Source organism: Acyrthosiphon pisum, chromosome X (assembly GCF_005508785.2).
Source record: "Acyrthosiphon pisum isolate AL4f chromosome X, pea_aphid_22Mar2018_4r6ur, whole genome shotgun sequence".
NCBI classification, from domain to species: domain Eukaryota; kingdom Metazoa; phylum Arthropoda; class Insecta; order Hemiptera; family Aphididae; genus Acyrthosiphon; species Acyrthosiphon pisum.
In genome coordinates, this window is record NC_042493.1 from 77,591,832 (window position 1) to 77,611,994 (window position 20,163).

The following is a 20,163-nucleotide window of genomic DNA, read 5'->3' on the forward strand; positions in this document are numbered from 1 at the left end:
ATAATTTTTTTAATTATTTACAAAACTTTTAATAATTTTACTACAATGTATTATTTTTTTTTTATATGAAATAACAAAGTAAAAATTGGCAAGGAGTCCGTTTATTTTTATGTTTACGATTTAAATAAATTTATATTATCAGAAGTAGATTTCTCGTATTTTTTAATGCAAATAATGATTTTTTTATTAATTTTCATTATAATGCATATCACCCTGACGGGACTTAGAAGTCCCGGGAAAAAAAGTAAGTGAAGCGCTTAAAAAAAAATTTTGAAAAAAATCAGAGACCTTAGTTGGACCACAATAAAAAATTCTATCAAAAAAAATTTTAACTTTTTTCATTTTTTCCAATAGCCGGACTCAAAGGGTTAACTGAGAGAACTTCGTCGAATGAGTGTGACTCGTCACGTATCCAACGAGTAGTTTTTGAGTTATGAAAATCAATGTATAATAATATAGGAATAATGGTCCTTTATATTGGTTTTACATATAATATAAAATATAATACGAAATATACATGTATGTAGTCTAGCACTTATTTTACTCCGACAATTTTTACAAATTAAACAATTATAATGAATTTATATAAATTATTATAATTTTTTAATCATTGCAAAAGTCTCTAATACTATATGAATATTCTAAAATATTTAACGTTGACAATTATTATCCTTATAATAATACTTAAAATGTAGTAACTATAACTACTCTTTAATTTTCGATTCATATACATCAACATTTTCAAAAAAATTATCTCATGTACAATTATTATTTTTAGTAAAAATTGGTTAGCTCTAATTTAAAAAAAAAAATTTGTATCGTCAGTTCCAGGGAAGATTTTAAAAAAAATAAACAATTCTAAATATTTGTGAATGTGGTCCAAAAATTAGAGTATGAATTCATTCATTATTAGAGGGGAAAATATTGAGGTGAGCATATACTAGCATAATATAGCTATGGCGATTTCCCACAGACTCACTTTTGATCATCTCTACTAAATATTTTCAGGTCGTCAATTGAACTTAGGGTCTAGGCCCTAATTATCATTATCATTATAATATTATTATTGTACCTATTTAGCCACCTAGAAACATACACCTGTTTTAGGATCGAATAAAGTTTGGCGCGCGTGGAGATTTTTTTTTCTCAAATCGACCGATATAAACTCATAAATATTCTAAATAGCGTTGTAATATTTAGCAAAACGTCGTAATTTATGTGCGCGAATACTGTGACATTGTACCGAGTTACGTAATGCACATCTCCTGCGACACCTATATATAAGCGGTGAAATATCTAATATAAAAATATGCATTTCACATAATTTCAGATTACCGGTGTTCGGCCATCGACAAGTACCTATACCTAATATTATTATATATACCTACCTGTATTTAATAGTGTTATATGTATACTACACTAGTTACTTTACATGATATTATTACTATACGCGTGTATGTATGCAAATTGCAAATCATTCCATATAATATTATTATTCAAACGGGTTTTCGGTTTTGGTCACTTTTATTACGAGCAGGTATCATGTAGGTTCTTAAAACGTATAATATAATATACTAGACATAGTAGTGCGCGAGTTCTGCAACAGACGACCACTTTTTCTATTATAACCGTCGCGTATAATAGAGATAAGTATTATACTAAATAACATTATAATAATATTGTAATATAGGTACTCTTACACAATCGCCCCGGTCCGCCGCCGATCGTTTTATACAATATAATATAATATAATATTATTCCGTTCGGCGATAAATAATATTAATAAATAAAACGTGTGTACCTACCTACACCTGTAATAACAGCACGGTATTCTGCAAAAGTGATGCATTCAATGATGAGGCGCATTTATAATTTATATATCATAATACGACGACTTTCTAGAATATTTTATTTTCGCGTTGACACTTCGAGTTTGATTATATTGAGTAACGCGATGCGCATTATTATTAAATCTAAAAAACCGTCTGTGCCGATCGTAATAAAGCGTTGATTTCGAAAACAAGTAATATAGTTAGTTACGTGCATCAACCTCTGTAGGAAGGTGTGTGCAATTTAATGAAAATCATTTTCTCGAGTTGGTCAAGTTAAAATATCAACGTTAATAATTTGTAATGGGAAATAGTTCACCAGCAATATAGGTATTCGAATCATAAAGTTTGAAGTCAGTGTAGAGAAAAATATCAATTAAACTATTGGTTAATATTAGTTTTTAAAATCATTTTTTTTTATTATTATTTCTATGTTAGGTGCACGTATTATAATGAATATTGAATACCGCGAAACCGTTCAATCATTTAAAACAATAACTAAATATTTAATTCAAAATAAATTCTACTATTATTGTTTCTTAAGAGTTAAGGCAAACTGTTGTTTAAACAATAGACAATAATTACAGGTTATTTTCACATAACATATAAATTAAATTGTTTAATAAGGATATAGTTATTTGTTTATTCATATTTATAATAATTGTTTAAGTAAGACATAATTAAGTAAAAAATAACTAATTAGCTAATTATAGCTATTGATTTGTATAACATGATTTCAACTTATAATATTATTATTTAAAGTAACTGAAAATATCTATATTTAGAAAGAAAAAAACGTTCAACTTAGTTTTAACTTTTTAACTTGTTAATGCTTACCTCTGCCTCTGACGTTTCCCTAAAGAATCGTAAAACATTTGATAAAAACAATAAATTTACAAAGTAGAGGAGAGAAATTCACAAATTCTTGATAAACTTTTTTTGAAACCAACCGCATGGTCCGCATCGATTTTTTTTTTAATTACACCGTAAATAAATAAATATTATTATTATTTAATATTTTAACCATTATATGATTATTTTTCATTTTCTGTAGACGAGTTTATGTGTTTTTAATTCTGTACTACTAATAAGGAAGCATAATAATATATGCTATTTGCATATTATTAAGAAAATGTATTAAATGAATGAGAATTAACAGAGAAATCTAATAAAAAAATTTACGTGGACAAAAAAAGGGAAATTTAAAATGTGTTTATTTATTACATTTTCCTTTGAATTTCCGTTTTTTTTTTAATGTCTTGGTGTATGTATACTTAATGTATGGACATGTTTTATTTTTTTATGATGCAAAAATTGAATTGAATTTCATCTTTATCGACTATCATTCATACGTTTTTGTGCTACTCCTGTTATCAAGATTATGAGTTAATAAAATATATAAGTTAAAATCATTGTTTCCTTTAATAATTGATAAGAATTTAGCCTCGTCAATTGACTTTTTATATTTTTAAATATATAAGCTGAAAAATCGATAGATATAAAATTAAAATGACGTACAAATAAATATAATTATTATACTAAATTTATGTAATTATTCGCACATTAAAATTATAATATTTTATGCGTTATACGCTTGATCTATACATCATAATATGTATTTATCCGTGGATTTCGAATAACTTCATTTCTACATGAATATTGTACTATGCACAATATAATTTATAATTTATTTTATTAACTAACGTGTCACACTTTTCATTTACAATATTATGCATTTTAACAGTGTATCATGCGCCATGCGGTATAATCTTTTATTATATACGATTTGTGCAAACGTTGATATTCCATATTTTATTTTGCAAAGCATAATATTATAATAATTTACTTTTGTATTCGTTTTAATTCGATTTCGACATTCTTTAACATCTCGATGTAGAATAAATGTAAACATTCGCATATCTTAAATAAGATAAGTTAAAAATGACTATAATATTTCTATCGGCTTTATAATATTATAATCACATCTCGAAATCAGCTAGGTATCTATAATATAGCATCACGAAAAAAAAATAGTCGTGGTAACCATTAAACAGTTCGTATAATCCTAAATTTCAAGTTATTATAGCGACACCTATTCATTTAGTTGTTATTGCCATTCGGGTTTAGTTGTTCCTATTTATTTAGTTGTACTAACCTATAAATTGTGGTTATTGCAAATATAAACAAATTTTACTACGAAAAACAGTGTTGTCGTAACTACACAAAGTAGCTATCCTACATTTTCGATTAGTTATTGTAACTAAATACAATGTTTAATACAACTATACTGCATAGAGTAGTTATCCTACTTTTTTGCATATTATTATTAATTATTATATATATATATATACATAATATTGTCAAATACCTACATATTTCGCAGCTATACATATCGTACCTACTACGAGAAAACTCGTTGCTGCAATATTATGTAAACTAAACACATAACTACCTACCTATACCTAAGTCTATATTAATTTTATGAATGTAGCGTAAATATATTCTCAAAATCGTTTCTGAATTGTACCTATACAACTATTATTAATGCCTGTGCGAGTGTATATTATTATTATATATTATTATGGTGGTGTACTGTTTTTTCTCTCGAGCATCATTTCAGTTGAAATATTAAAATATATAATACACCTCCGGCGCGGTGGGGCACCGCGGCATTCGCGTAGGTATAGAGGTGCACTACACGCAGGACTTACAGCGGTTTGGTTCGTTTAATATTCAATAGGTCCGGGACACGGTTCCAGACAAGTCGTTTTTCTATTCGTCCGGTCCCCACCACGTCTTGATCTGCGGTTTCCCCGTCGAGAAATTCGAATAAAATAACTTAAAAAGTAAAAAAAAAAAAATAATAATAAAGAAAAGAAAAACAGTATATAATATTATATACGAACCTAATGAATTATTCCAGTAATAGTTACTATTATATCATTTACTAGCTACTACGATCAATAATAACAATATTATTATGAAAACGTTGGAAAGCCATTATACACGATCATTATTGTTGATATTTGGAATAGTATTCATCATGGTTTATCTAAAACTATAGCTATATCTTCCAATATGTAAAATTCTCGTGTTACAGTGTTAGTGGTCACACTCCTTCGTAACGGCTTGACCGTTGATTATACTAGGTCTGAAAATAGGCCGTAAAGTTTTTTTCGCCCTCCCCCTACCACCCATCCAGGGAAGGGCTCAAACGAGGATATTGAGATTTACGGTGGAAATGTTTGTTTATAAATGGTTACTATTGGTTATATACGAGAAATAATTAGTAGAAATTAGTATTTATGTATTATTGGTTGCCATTGGTTATTCTGCATGGCATATCAAGTGCAAGCATAATGCATCAAATTGAATGTTCGCATATTGCCTACTTTGATATGCTGTCGCGTACATTGTCTACGATCCAACGAAGTGGGATTGCCTACCGGGGAAGCTGAGTTGCACCCAAAAGGAGTTGAACAATCATAATTTTTTTTTTTTACGGGCAGCAGCGAAGTGATTGGGATTAGCTAGTATTATATATTATTTATATACAAAATAAAATTGTTCGAGTTGTTATTTTTATTATTATGTATAATAAGCAAGTAAGCTCTGTCGATATACAAGGTTAAACCTAATAAAATAACAAAGTGTTGTGTATTTATTTTGGTTATAATATGAGTGAACCAACAAAACATTTTATTTAATATTGAACGGTAAAACGCTTTATTATCAAACATTTTTTTTTTTTTTTTTTTGGGTTTTGGATAGTTATTTCTGAGAAAAAAGTTTTGACCAAAAATAAAATGCAATAATATAATATGACGTGTTGGATACATTCATTTTTCGATATATATAATAACCTACACAAAACTTTGAAAGCACTCTCGATACACCAAAAATACGTTTATCAAAGAAATGTCCGCCACTATAGAATTTAAAACAATAGAAACAGATTTCAAATATTTAAGTAAATAATAATTTATTCTTTGTAGAAATTGTTGACTTCGATGTTTGCTTAATATCTACCTATATATGTGAATATATATTAAATCTTTAGAATTTTAGCTGTGAAACTTATCGATTAATCTTGACTGGGTATCGGAATTTTGAACAAAAGCCAACATTAATCGACAATTCAGTATCGTGTAAAATCAAAAATGTAAGAAGTCGTAAAATTTAAAATAATTTGAAACCTGTACAGTATGTACGTGCTACTGCATGTAAATTTCCTACATCTGATCGTCTACCGAAATCTAAATAAAAAATGTATTTACTTGAATTCATGGATCAAAACTAAAAATGTGTCTGTATAGCATAATATTATAATATATCTGAAAATAATATTATTTTATAAAATATGTTTAATCCAAGAAGATTGACAACTACCGACTATAGTTAGAGGATTTATCTAGGTTTTTGCGTTGCTTATAATACAAAAATTCGAAATTTTATATTAAGTGGTGATCGTGTGACATAAATGTAGCACACGCTGCTCGATATTTTCCACCTTGAAGAAAATATATGAATCATAAAAATGTAATAATAAATAACCCCATCAATTATATATTATATACTTAGTAGGAATTATGTAATTTTTACATTGTATTCGTTTCTATGGTAATAAACAAAGCGTTACGCAAAATCGGTTAGAACATACAAATATCTATAAACAGCCAAAAAACATATTAATGTTTAAAAAAAATTGTGTGTATGTAATTGCATTTTTTTGAAAGACGATAGTCGATAAGTAGATTTTTTTTGTAATTAATTAATTTTAATAAAAAAATTGATAGATTAATTTCTTGTCAAATAACCCTCCATCACGCCCAGTGACTCAACAATCGGCAAACATTTAATTAAATCATTTATTCAACAGCAGCCCGCGCGCCCGATAATTATAATATTCTAATAATTGATAATTATTATTTAAACAAAGAATATAAGTTAAGAATGACATTTCCAACGAGTTATTTAAAAATAAAAAATTGAAAATTTGACATTAAACAAAAATTATTTATAATGATATTCAATGTACGAAGAATATTATACATCTATCAGCTGATGCAATGGTTAGGCGTGTAATATAATATTACGGTATCGTTCAACAATAGATTCAAACAAAAGTTTGACATTTAGCGTGTCAATTAAAGTGTTTACATACTTCTACGATAGCGCTTAAGGCGTTCAAGTTATATGTTCCAATACATATGAGATTTAATGGGTTTGATTTTTCTGAATTTAATAACTGGCGTACAAATTTTAAGCAATAATCACATATCATTCAGTTTTCTGTTGGCATTATTTAGTTTAGACTGTTTTGTAGTTTGAACCCGTATACTATATATAGGTACCTATGTGATTTATTTAATTTTTAATATTTGTAAAAGGTCTGATCCAAAAGTTTTTCGATCAACCAGACCATATTTATAAATCTGAAATCGTACGTCATAGCCTACAGCAGGGATCACAAATTAATATTTTTGGAGGCCCCGTTATAAGAATAATTCAGGAAATTTTCAGACATACAAATTTAATGTACTTATTTATCCAAAAAAAAAGTAAAATCAAAAAATGTAATTAAAATTAAAGAAATCCTTTTATATATCGCCTACAAAAATATAATTTTAAAAATAAAATTCTTGTCTGGAGCCAGATAACGTTTATCCATGGTAACCCCTGGTCTATAGGATTATGCGTTGTAACTTATAGGTATTTTAAAGAAGCTACATTAGATCGTATGAAATTTTGACAGTAGTTTTCCCTCGGGGCAATAAAAACTACAGAAATATTGCAAACAAATTGTAACATTATTACGGCAACCGAGGGTTTTTTTTTATAAAAATGTTTCTGTTATTTTAATGTAATTTAAAAAATAATAATCTCTGAGCATAATATATAACCAGATATTTGATTAAGTTTTCAATAGATGAGGAATCAATTATTAGCTGATAAAGATTTTTTTTTAATTCAATATAATAAGTGTTCACGCAGTATCGGTATAGTTATAATAATAATTTTTTATTTTTGCAAATAAGAATACACAATACATATAGTTAAACCAATTATGTAAGTTTTAACGATGGAGAACATAAAAATATGAATAATAATAACAAAAAAAAATGTTTACTCTCAGTTTTACTATCATACAATTTGCAATTTGTATTTCCTATGTAGACCTGAAAATTTAATAGAAGTATTTATAGATTTATGCATATTCTATATTAGGTACTATGCAAGTACATCTGTCATATACAAAACATAAAAATCACAACTCAAATTGGCTCATTCATAATAATAATATAATATATCAAATCAGATTTTCTTATAACTATTTACGTTGTTCATCAACTATCTATCATTTTTTTTGCTCATTCTATTTATTTCTGTAAGTGTTGTTAGGTAGATTCATATATACTAAGAGACTCGTGATTTTGGTTGGTATTTAAATATTAAAACATATATTTTTAAAATAAGAAATAAATGCATTATTTATGAATAATACTTCCAATATTTTCTAATAGATCGTAGTGCAACATATTAAGATTGGTTGGAAAAATATTAATTTTTAAATAAGCTGATATCGCATTTTCATTTTTAAAGTAAAATCTTAAGTGATAATATCATGTTTTATCCATTAGAAAAATAAATTAATTGGTGGTCAATATTGTTATGTGTTTGTTTATTACCCTACCTGTCTTTTTTTTTCAACGAAACATTTTCTATTTATTATATATATTCCATATATTTAAATTGTACTTTGTTTAGAATTGTAGTGGTGCCTCCTTAAGGTCAACTTTTCTGTATAGGTACAATTATTATGAAAATTTAAAGGTCATGTGTACGTTCCGTACTACGATTCGGAAACATTTAATAACATAAAAATATTTCTATTAAATTCACGAAGCCCCTCGAGAAGTTGTTCTCGTAAAAAAAAACCATTTAAATAAAGTGATAATTTTTTGTATCATACAACCCTGAAAATGGAAAAAAAAATAAAAAAGTGTATATATAGAATACGTCATCGTAAAATAAGCAGCTGATGTTTGCTTTAAAATATATTGATATTCATGTTTGTAAATTAATTATAACAATATTCAATATAAGAATAATAAATTATTACCTATGGTGAAAAAGACAAATTTGTGGTAAAACCATAATCAATTTAGTATTATACACGATAAGATTTACCTAATGATACTTTAGGTACCTAACTCAAATTTAATTAATTAATATAACATAAATGTATAGTTTTTTGTTGTGTCTGTCATCGCCGTTTGGGGCAGTGACACTGCTTTGATTTTCTTCAACGGTATCTTAGTCGATGAGAAAATGATTCTAGTTGGTGTAGGTATTTGGGTCAAAATTTAAGATTCTTAAGAGTTTTCAAAAGCGCCGGGAAAAAACAAAACAGAAATCAAGGAAAACGGTAATTATTAAGCAAAATCGGTTTTCAACTGAATCGAATTTGGCTTTTGGTGTAATTCTAAAACAAACAACCATTGATAAGACTTCCACTGAATGATTATATTAGCATTTTCTATACACGATACAATTATAAAAATATTTTGACTTGTTCTGAGCAGCTACACTCAACCTATACTTAACATAAAGTACCTGTGTATTTAATTTAAAAGTAGTTGTTTTGAATCTTACTGATAGATTGTCGTATTTTAAAAACCACCGATCCTTCTGTTTACGTTCCGTATACGGTCACGGATGTATTGAATTCTTAGATATAAAATAAATCCACTGTCTCCTTCTCATCTGCTATATAGAGGAAAAACAAAACATTCAAAGGAATTGATTCGAGTCAATATTATACCGAATAAACATAATTTTCAGGAAATGAAAGAGAGTTATCGTCTACAACTACAATACTGAATATACTGAAATAATAATAATATACGACGCACAAATTCTAGCAATTCAAATATTTAGTCAACCCCGTGCATCCCATACTTTATTAGTATACGGAAGGGTGACCATGAGACCCGTTTGAAACATTATCATCCCGTTTTTGATCAAAATGTTCCCTGGTCCCGACAAACTTCAAACGGGACGGTAGCGTGAATGAAAAAGATGTACACGACACAATATGTTTACAATTTTATATTGAATTGTTGAAACCGAAGAAGTCAATAGTTATAATAACAACAGTCATCTTTTTTATAAATATGTTTACCATATAGTCACTATACTGTACATATTATAATTATATCTTATGACGTGTTTAATGGGATCGGAAAACGTCGACATATTATTATTGAAAGGTTAAAATGTACGAACTATTCGGATTAATATATAAGTACTTGGTTTTGAGTTTTGGATACTTTTTCAAAGACAATTTTCAATAAGTAAATGATTTTATTTTATTTTAGAACCAATATTATATTATTATGTGGAAACAGGTTTCTAAGATTTTTTGTTATTGACTCATATTCTAATGGCAAAATTGTTTTTACTTTAATTAACTATATATAGCAGTATAGTAGTACAGTTTGTAAGTTATATATATGCAGGTATTTAGCTGTATTTTTTTTTCGCTCTTCTTACGAGAAACGGTTAAAGTCTAACTAATTTCAATAATAATGTATTCGTTTTAAAAAAAAATGTTGTGATTATTTCTACGTTCTAAGTGCGTATTATAATTACATTTTGTTTGTAGGGGCTCATAATGCTTGGGAATAGGGATAAATGCATAATATTTTAACATTTTCGGTACCTATAACCCTGCAGGACCAACAATAATAATAATAGTACAATAAACCCACATAATATGGATAACAATATGAGTAAACGCGATGACATTGGACGATATTATAATACCTAAGATATACGCGTAGATCGATTTCGGTTCTATTCCACATAATAATATTATCGTCATAAATTTATCGTTACCTACTTTATAATAATAATAATATTATAAAACGCGTGGAAATGTATATAATAATAATATTGTGCGTGACATTTACGTGCGGTGTATATATTTTCATAATATCGGTCGTGATTGTTTGCACAGTCGATGGGGTTCAGTCATTATAATAGCGCTTATTGCGTTGTCCGGAGATCGCGGTCCGCACAGATAATATTATTGTTACAATTATTATTCAGATAATTGATCAAAAAACACACACGGCGGTTGCGATTGATCGACGTTTGTGCATAATGTAAATTTCATTGTATTATTCCATACGATCGCGTATTATCTGCAGTCATAACGACGTTTTAATGACACGAGTGATGGCGATTTGTGCCCGACGACGGCCAACACAATAATTTTATCATAGGTATAATTCGACGACGATAATCATATTATTATCATCATAGGCGACACGCCCGCCGTCGATCTCAGTGTGTGCGCAGCGTTCTTACGAGTAGCGTTTAAGGTTTCGCGTAAGATAATATTATAATTATTAGGTATTGTGATCTCTCGACAGAATAGTCGTTCCGTGGTAAAAATAAAAAGTGTTTAATACCGAGCAGCTCCTCGCGAGTCGACCGCGGTATCATATTATATTACTATAATATTATTGTGATGTACTGCTAGGTACCTCTGAACCTTATCGTATGTCTATCGTACCTAGGTCATATTGTAGGTATACGGACGCCGAAGTGTCATCCACGGACCAGTAGTTAAGGTAAATCGATAAAATATATATTAAAACGCGTGTATCGCAAGGTCGGTATAGGTAGGTAGAACGCCCGTCCAGGCACTCATATTGGCTCTCGCAACCATTACACTATTTTTTTTTTAAGCAGTAGCTCCAGAACTGTATTTTTTTAATATAAAATGGTTTTTGGACCACCAAAAATTGTAACGGTTGTCGAGTTCCAAGTTGAGCGCTTGGACGGTATATAATATAGGTACTAATATATACGTATATTTTTTTCTGTAGTAACTCGGAAACATATTAATACGTTTTGACTACTTTTGAGTAAGTAAATAATAGGACTTTAAAGTTTTCCATTATTAAATACGACATAATATACACATAGGAAGCATTGTATATCCACGAGAAAACTCGTATCACAATAATATTCAAAATCAACAATTATTTTTGTGTTATTCAACAATATAATTTATTATATGTGTTGAGGGTGCGATATCTATTATAATAGTACCTACCTATGCGTATTTAAATAATTTTTCGTTTAAATCGTATTAAATAGTGCACAGCACTGTCATAAAATATTATAATATATTATACACGCTTATACATAACATTAAATTATGATATACCTGTATAGATTGAGGTCTATTTTTTTTTACTCGAATTCGCATAATGTCCTAAAGTCACGTCTATATCGATACCCGTGAATGCATAGATCCTCGTCACATGATGATTCCCAGCTCGACAACTGGAGGGCCACTGCGTCCTGTAAGTCCGTCGTCTCTATACATACACCCATCAAACCTTCCCAGGCCACCAAGTCCTTTTCTTTCTGTCGTTTATTACACGTGATGTACATTTACGATACAGTCTTGGACGTGTGGCTGTAATATTATTCGGGGTGATCCGTTTAACGGGAAACGTTCAACATTATTTCAGAAAACAATAACATTTTTAGAAATATTTCTTTTGTATATAATTTTAAGACACTATAAAACGACATATTTTCAAGGAAAAAATTATATTTTTTATTTCTTTCTATCGTTATAGTTTTTTATGTCTTCCGCCGTTTACAATGACAACATACATTTTTAATTTCACATTCCTATGCAGAATATTTGTTGGAGTATTTCGATCCATAAAAATTAAATTTCGGACGACAAGTATAGTTCAGTTTAGTTATAAATATTAATAATTAATGTTTAGATGAGCGAAGTAGTGAAATAGCGTTATGTGGAGCAAATATCACAGAATCACTCCGCTCCGCTCATAAAAACTTGAAATATTTATATCTGCTAGTAATCTATAATCTTTAAAAATTCGGGTTTTATAATATATCGAAGTATACCTAAGTTGAAATCAACGTTAAAAGTTTTACAAGTGCCTTACGTTTTAAATGGATCGCCCGTACCTATATACTTTAATAATATGTAAACGATTGTCAATCGATCGAATCAAGTACCTACTACAACTACCAGTGGCGTATTTAGGAATTTGTCATGGGGAAGGTCCAGCTCATTTTCAGAACACAGCCATGGGGAGCTTATAAGTCCATATAAAACTGCTGAGTTTTTAATCATCTAATATATAAAATTCTCGTGTCACGGTGTTAGTGTACGGACTCCTACGTAACGGCTTGACCGCTTAGGATAAAAAAATGTTTGTATATTTGATAGGTACGAGAATAGGTCAGAAAGTATTTTTCACCCTCCTAACCCAACCCGAGGAGTGGCTCAAACGGGGATTTTTAGATTTGTTGTGGGAATGTAAATAGTGTGCAAAATCTTAATGTGATATTGGTAATGTAAATTTATAACAAAAAAAAATCACGATATTAATTGAACATTTTGAAATTGAAGGGACGTCAAGTTTTTACAAAATTCTTCGTATCGCATGATAAAATTTGTTTTTTTTAATCATGTAAAAACGAAAAATTTAACATGTACGAGGCACGATAGTCAATGGGAGGGGTTCGAACCCTCCGTAAATACGCCACTGACAACTACTACCCTATTACTACCTACTTATTTTAAATCTATCATATTCCATTTTATATCGAACGTCACGGTTTTGTGCGTATTTCGTCACGTTGCAGACCTCATTCACGCCGAGCAGTTTTGCCGAACTGCTGTCCGGTTCGTATTCCGAGCTGCCGCTGAACGAGGAGATCGACTCGCTGACGGACGTGCATGCCGTGCTGACGGACGCGGCCGAACAACAGCAACCGAATCACCAGCAACAGCACCAGCACAATGGTGCGTCGGGTCTCCAGTTGCCGAGTTTCCAGGAGACGTACGCCGCCACGGGCGCGGGCGTAGGGTTCAAAATGGAAGAGGATTACGGTTCGCCGACCGCTGCGGCGGCCGCGGTAACCATGACCGCATCAGCCGCTTATCATCAACAACACCACCACCCCCATATACACCTCCACCAACAACAGCAGCAGCAGCATCTTCATCAGCAGCAGCAACAGCAGCCACAGCCACAGCCGGTTCATCATCAGCTCCAGCACCAACACCATGTCCAACAACACCAGCAGCAGCAACACAACGGACAGCAGCATCAGCACCTCCATCACGGACCGCCGGTCCCGGCCCCGCCGCTCATACATTTCAACTATCAGTTTCAACACTTTCCGGGCGCGTTGCCGCCGCCGTCTCAGCAGCCGCCCGATTCGCCTACCGCCGATCAAGGCGGCACAGCGTCCGTGTTCGAACCCATGTTGGATCACGTGCAGGGTGTCATGTCGCCCAAGCGACACCATCCACAGCATCACCACCACCACCAACAACAACACCACCATCAACAGCAGCAGCAACAACAACAACAACAACAGCAGCAGCAGCACGTCGTTGCTGTAAATCACCAGCACCACCATCAGCAACAACAGTCTCTTCAAGTGCCTCAGCCGCCGCCGACGCCGCGGCCAGCGGTCACGTCTCTGATGATTGACGCGGCCACGGAGCAGCTGCAGCACGTCGTCAACAACGCCGCTTTGGTGGACGCCAACAGGAGCTCGAGGACTTCGTCGGTGGCTGCAGTGTTGGCGCTCAGGACCGCCACCGATCCGTCCGCCAGGTGAGTCCAAATTATATATTATTATTATTGGTCCTTGGAAGTTGTAGGAGCTAAAAAAGAAGAATTATGCATGGAAAATTTTCAAATATGCAAAAAAAACCTCAGTTAAATAATATTGAGTTTTCTATGCAATATTATATTATCAAAATACACAGCTTTAGAGAATATTAAATAACTATATAAATATGAAAATCAAGAAATATGCATTTTCCCCCTATAAAATGAACGAAATATGCTAAATATGCATTTTTAATTTTTAAACTCACCATTGTATATCTTTGATTTCTGCTATAAATCGACGGCATATATAATAATATGCAGCTCCTACAACTTCCAAGCCCTAATCATTATTATTCGTTTATTATATCGTATGGATCATTGATATTAAACATACTATAACTAATATGTATATATGGATATGGCAATCCAGCTATCTTCATTTTGGGCTTTTAGCTTACACAATAGAGATAGAAACGACGGTTCTCGATAATAAGAAACCTATACATTTTAAACAAGAGTGAAAAGAGGTGCAATGATCTGTTGCGTTTACCAGTGAACATACCATGGTATCAGCGGTGTTGGGTATCAGATTTTTACACAATGCCTCATCCATAAGTTATAAATGTCAATGGTATAGGTACTTATGGCCCGTTTTACAATCATAGTTTAAACCTCGGTTACGCTTAACCCACTGATTTTACCGACCGAATTCGTGGTTTAGCCTTAGTTTAACTATTGTAATATGGGCCCTTAGGCGTGTCTGTTGACTTTGGGGGTGAGTGAGGGAAGGAGTTATATTTAGTGTTTAGTCCAAGTTTTAGGGGGTGACGTAGTTAATAGTCTGTTTTTAATTGATATTTATAAATATAAATATTTGATAAAATATTGGTAGGTATATATTAAGACCTACGATAAAAGCAGTTAATAATATTTTTTTGAGTTTTTTTTTCTCACTTGAGTATTATAAAAAATACTAAATATTAATAAACATTTTTACTAAATGCGTGTTATATCTGTATAATGTAAAACACATCCCTACTAAAATATAATACCTATAATATATTATTATTTATTATTATTATCACTTGAAAATGTTTATTTTTTTATTCGACAACTCGACAACAATTGAATTCGATATCCGTTCGCTTTACCCACGTAATATATTTTTATATAATACTACAGGTACGCGCCGTGCATGGGAAAATGGCTTTCCGAGCTATTATCGCGGAAACAACCCTCATACATCGCGATTAAATACAATCGTTGTCGTCGTTCGTCGAATCGCATTCAATATCACGTATATAGAATATGTTATAGCAGTACCATTATAATATTCTATCATAATACATCACACCGATCCACGTCAGCTGTAAGTCATATTAATGAAGTGACGAAGTGTGCGTAATATAATATATATTATTGTATATTCGTTATGATTATCCCGTGTAAAGTTACCGTGTCTATACCGAGATTTGAATACCTATTTCAATTTCGCGAAATTTGGTATAATATGCAGTATCTATGTTGGTGTCTACCTATCTATCGTGTGTGGGAGACTCGGGTAAAGGAATGAGATTTTGAATAACGGTGAATAAAAACCGTCGTGTACGAATACAATTTAATGACACTGTAACCTGCAAACTTGTTAAGTTTTCGAATGCATGTAACACTTAGTTAAACTAGTTTAAATACTTTTTTGATATTTCAAAAACTTTTAAAATAAGGTTGACAGTAAATTAATGTACGTGTTTTAAATTTTTTAGTTCTAAATTTTTATTCGTATTTTTATTCCAAAACACTTAATATTATTTATCGTTTTACTGTTCTACTCCAACGACCAATATTTTACTGTTTTACTATTTTAAATTTTGTTTCTAAAACAATATTTTATAATGGTAAATGGCTCTAAGAATTTATAATCATACATTTCATAAAATAAATAGATAACTGAAAAGCCAACTTGGTCGTCCCCGAATCTGAAATTCTTAAACCTATTAAATCATATGTGAGTATACGAGTATAGTATAACCATTTAATTTAAATATTTCTACAAAAGATTAATTTTCTTTTTGTGAATTTGTGATTAACAATATCAAATTTATTGAATTAAAAAAAAAGTATTTGTTAAGTATTTATAATTGTATTGAAATAATTTTGGAAAAAAGTATTCTCAACAAGATTGACTGTAACATATCAACATGATGTCAACTTTAATGATATTGCAAGAAATATATCAATCATCTTCAAAAAAGTATATTATTCTTATTCCAATTGTTTTTTTAAATAATATACGAGTTATTAAACATGTATATGCAGATGTTTATCACTAATGAATCTAAATAGTTTTGGGACATAGTTTATTTTTCATGATATTATATTATACTTTTTTTATTGGTTATTACCTGCTGCTAATAAGTATAATGGTTATATTCATAAATCATGCTTAGTTATAATTTAATAAAAACTTAGTTTAAAAAAAATATTTTATTCAAGAAAAAGTTAATCCGGAAAAAATAACATAATTTTATTTTAACAACTCAAAATAATTTTGAAATACACTTAAAGAAATCATGTTTCCCGGGTCTGCCTTACCACGCACTAACCAATAACCGTACAATTATTGCGTGGGTACCTAAGCACTACATATTATTATGACACAATGTAAGAGTTTTCTTTCCACTAACCGTTTATCTGGGCACGCGAAATGATTGAGAGTAAGCAACGGCCGCTGCCACTAGTTCTCGGATGGGTGACCACCTGTCACCCATACACGTGTTCCTAACCAACCGTACCAACCGTCCCAACCCTACTGTACCAACCCTATAAAACTTACTGGCTAATGACTTCAGTCGTCAAAGCCTTAAACCTAATAAAAAAAAGTATGTTGTACAAAGCTTCTCTTGGTCACACCAACAACATCTAGTCGGAACTCAAATTAATTCCATTCATCATATCGATTGTAAATGACTGCTAATTGTTTAGCTCCTCTGTGGTTGCTGATGATGGTGTAATGTACACACTATCTTTAACATTACATCAAAAGAAGTAGTCGCATGACGTAAGAATCGTAAGATAAGGTCACCTGGGGTTCCAAGGACAAAGCATCGGATGATTAATTTTGAATAGTTCTGTATTATAATATATGTACATAATAAGCGATATTGCAATACAATAATATACAAATTTCGGCATGTTCAACTAATTAATAATTATAAATACATTTATTCGTCAGAATAGAAAATTTGCAAAATTTGGCAATACCATACTACCACTGTTCGATAATAGCTATACAACACTATAATATAGACTTAATATTATACATATAAAAAAAACTTATTGAATAATAAATTTAATAAGTTATAATTCTTGTAGAAGAACTAGTAATATAACAATATAATATTTATAACATATATTTAATAATTACAAAAAGAACGTTATGCTCGATTATTTAAAAGGTTAAAATCATCAAACGAATATTATCTACAGATATATTTTCTACAAACAAAAGAGCTATTAACTTTGCACAAATATTAAAACATTCTAACGATATATATAGTAATGAATGTACCATGTAATTTAATGTCCATATAAATATAAAGGGTATCTAATCAAATTTTATTTGATTATGCCTCATCTAATGGTAGTTGGTATAATATTTATATGGTACAATCTTTTAATTTTATATTCCTAAATTGAACTTCATAAATATACATAATATTGCGTGCATATAATATTATGTGTGTACAATATTGATTATAATACGCATCAGAAACACATTATCGAACAGATAAATCTGCATAAACTATCCATCACAATAAATTGTTCTATATATAGAACAAATTAAATAATATAGTATGCTTGGTATGGGTGGTATATATTCTGATACGCTTTGGGTCGGTGAGACTTTCCGCTGAGTTTCCCGGTTGGCTATAAACTAAGACTGCGGTTGAATAATTTTTGTTACGTACTCATAACCGTCATTTTTTTGAGACCCTATACCCCACGACAAACTAAATCAATCAGAATATCTGGTAAAGCTCAAATCTCCATCTTTTATTTATTGCAACCGATCGAGCTCATAAACAGTGTTCCACGTACCCGCTGGTTGCAGAAGCATTCTTATTTTTTGCAGAAAAATCAACCCTCTATCGTTATTAATGCAAGTCATAAAAAAAATCACTTATCTAGTATTTTTACTCGTATATAAGATGTTAATTTATTGTGTCATAAATATAATATAATTAATAATATAGCTTAATATTTTTAAAGCTTTTGCTTTTTGAAACAAATATATAAGCGTGATATACAAATGCCATATTCAATCAAAATAATTAATTATTTAACTAAAATACAGTAATTTACTATTGCTCATCTTCAATCCTGTACCTATGTCTTATCATAGAACTTAATATGTTATTATGGTTTTCTCAAAATAAAATAAAACACGTAAACATAACTACGCAGTTATTTTTATGAAAACAAAAAAACTTATTTAGTAGGTACTATGCATTTATTACACTTAAGAGGACGTCGCAAGAGGTTATATTCGTCTTACACACGGACGACATACCAAATTTTCGTTTGCCAGTTTCAAATTCCGGGCTTGAAAGCGTTTTCAAAACCGATTTCAGAAACCGTTATAAACCGTTTTAAAACCGAAACCGTAATCAAAAACGAAACCGAAAAAAATTGGATACCGGTATTATAATTTAAAACCGAAACCGAAATAAATTGGATACCGGTATTAAATTCAAAACCGAAATCTGAAAAAATGGGAAACCGTTATTTTTTTTTTAACTGACGTGTTTTCAAATACGTAAATTCCATTAATACGCATAATTAATAATCATAATAAAATTGAGATCATAATTAATTTTGTTGATAAACATTTCATTATTCGCAAAATTATTAGTTGCTTTATAAATAGTAATGACATAAATTAAAGTTACTAGCAAATACTATACAATATGACAATTGACAATATGGAACAAAGAATGATAATTGTATAGAGGACATAGCCCCCTGAAAATACTTTAGAAACCGGTATTCAAAACCGAAACCGAAATATCTTAATACCGGTATTGAAAAATTGAAACCGAAATCGAAAAAATTAAAAACTGGTATACAAAATCGAAACCGAAACCGAAATTATTTCAATCAGTTTCAAGCCCTGGTTTCAATATTGTGCTGTTAGTTTTGATATTAGAGAGAATTGACCTATTATCAAACTTTTAGGTAACAAAATTAACCGTGTTCTCTCGTTGGTTTTTACGATATTTTAATTTTTAAGTGAATTATGATCTTTTTTAAATATTAATGTCTTACTTATTCATAACTCACTTAAAAATTAAAATATTGTAAAAAAACCAAAGAGAAAACACAGATAATGTTGCTACTTAAGAGTTTTATAACAGGTCAATTCACTATCAAAATTGAACACACTTTATTGAAACTAGCGAACGAAAATTTGCTATGCCGTACGTGTGTAAGACGGAGACAACACATGTGGGTGCGACGTCCTCTTAAGCACCAACAAATATATAGCATACCTATTTATTATTGATTGAAACAATCATCACAATATAAAATATAAATAAAATAAGTAGGTAGGTGCTGATTTGCCTTAATTGATGAAAGTCGTT

The 20,163-nt window shown here is 30.3% G+C and overlaps 1 protein-coding gene across 3 annotated transcripts in view; it reads left to right on the forward strand.

Moving 5' to 3' along the window:
- Positions 1-20,163, forward strand: part of LOC100162780 (probable nuclear hormone receptor HR38) — an 88,739-nt gene that overhangs the window by 58,379 nt on the left and 10,197 nt on the right. For all 3 annotated transcript variants that reach the window (XM_029489573.1, XM_029489575.1, XM_029489571.1), the window contains exon 3: positions 13,539-14,521. In XM_029489573.1, coding sequence (XP_029345433.1) covers positions 13,539-14,521 — 983 coding nt within the window. The remainder of the gene's footprint in view (positions 1-13,538; positions 14,522-20,163) is intronic.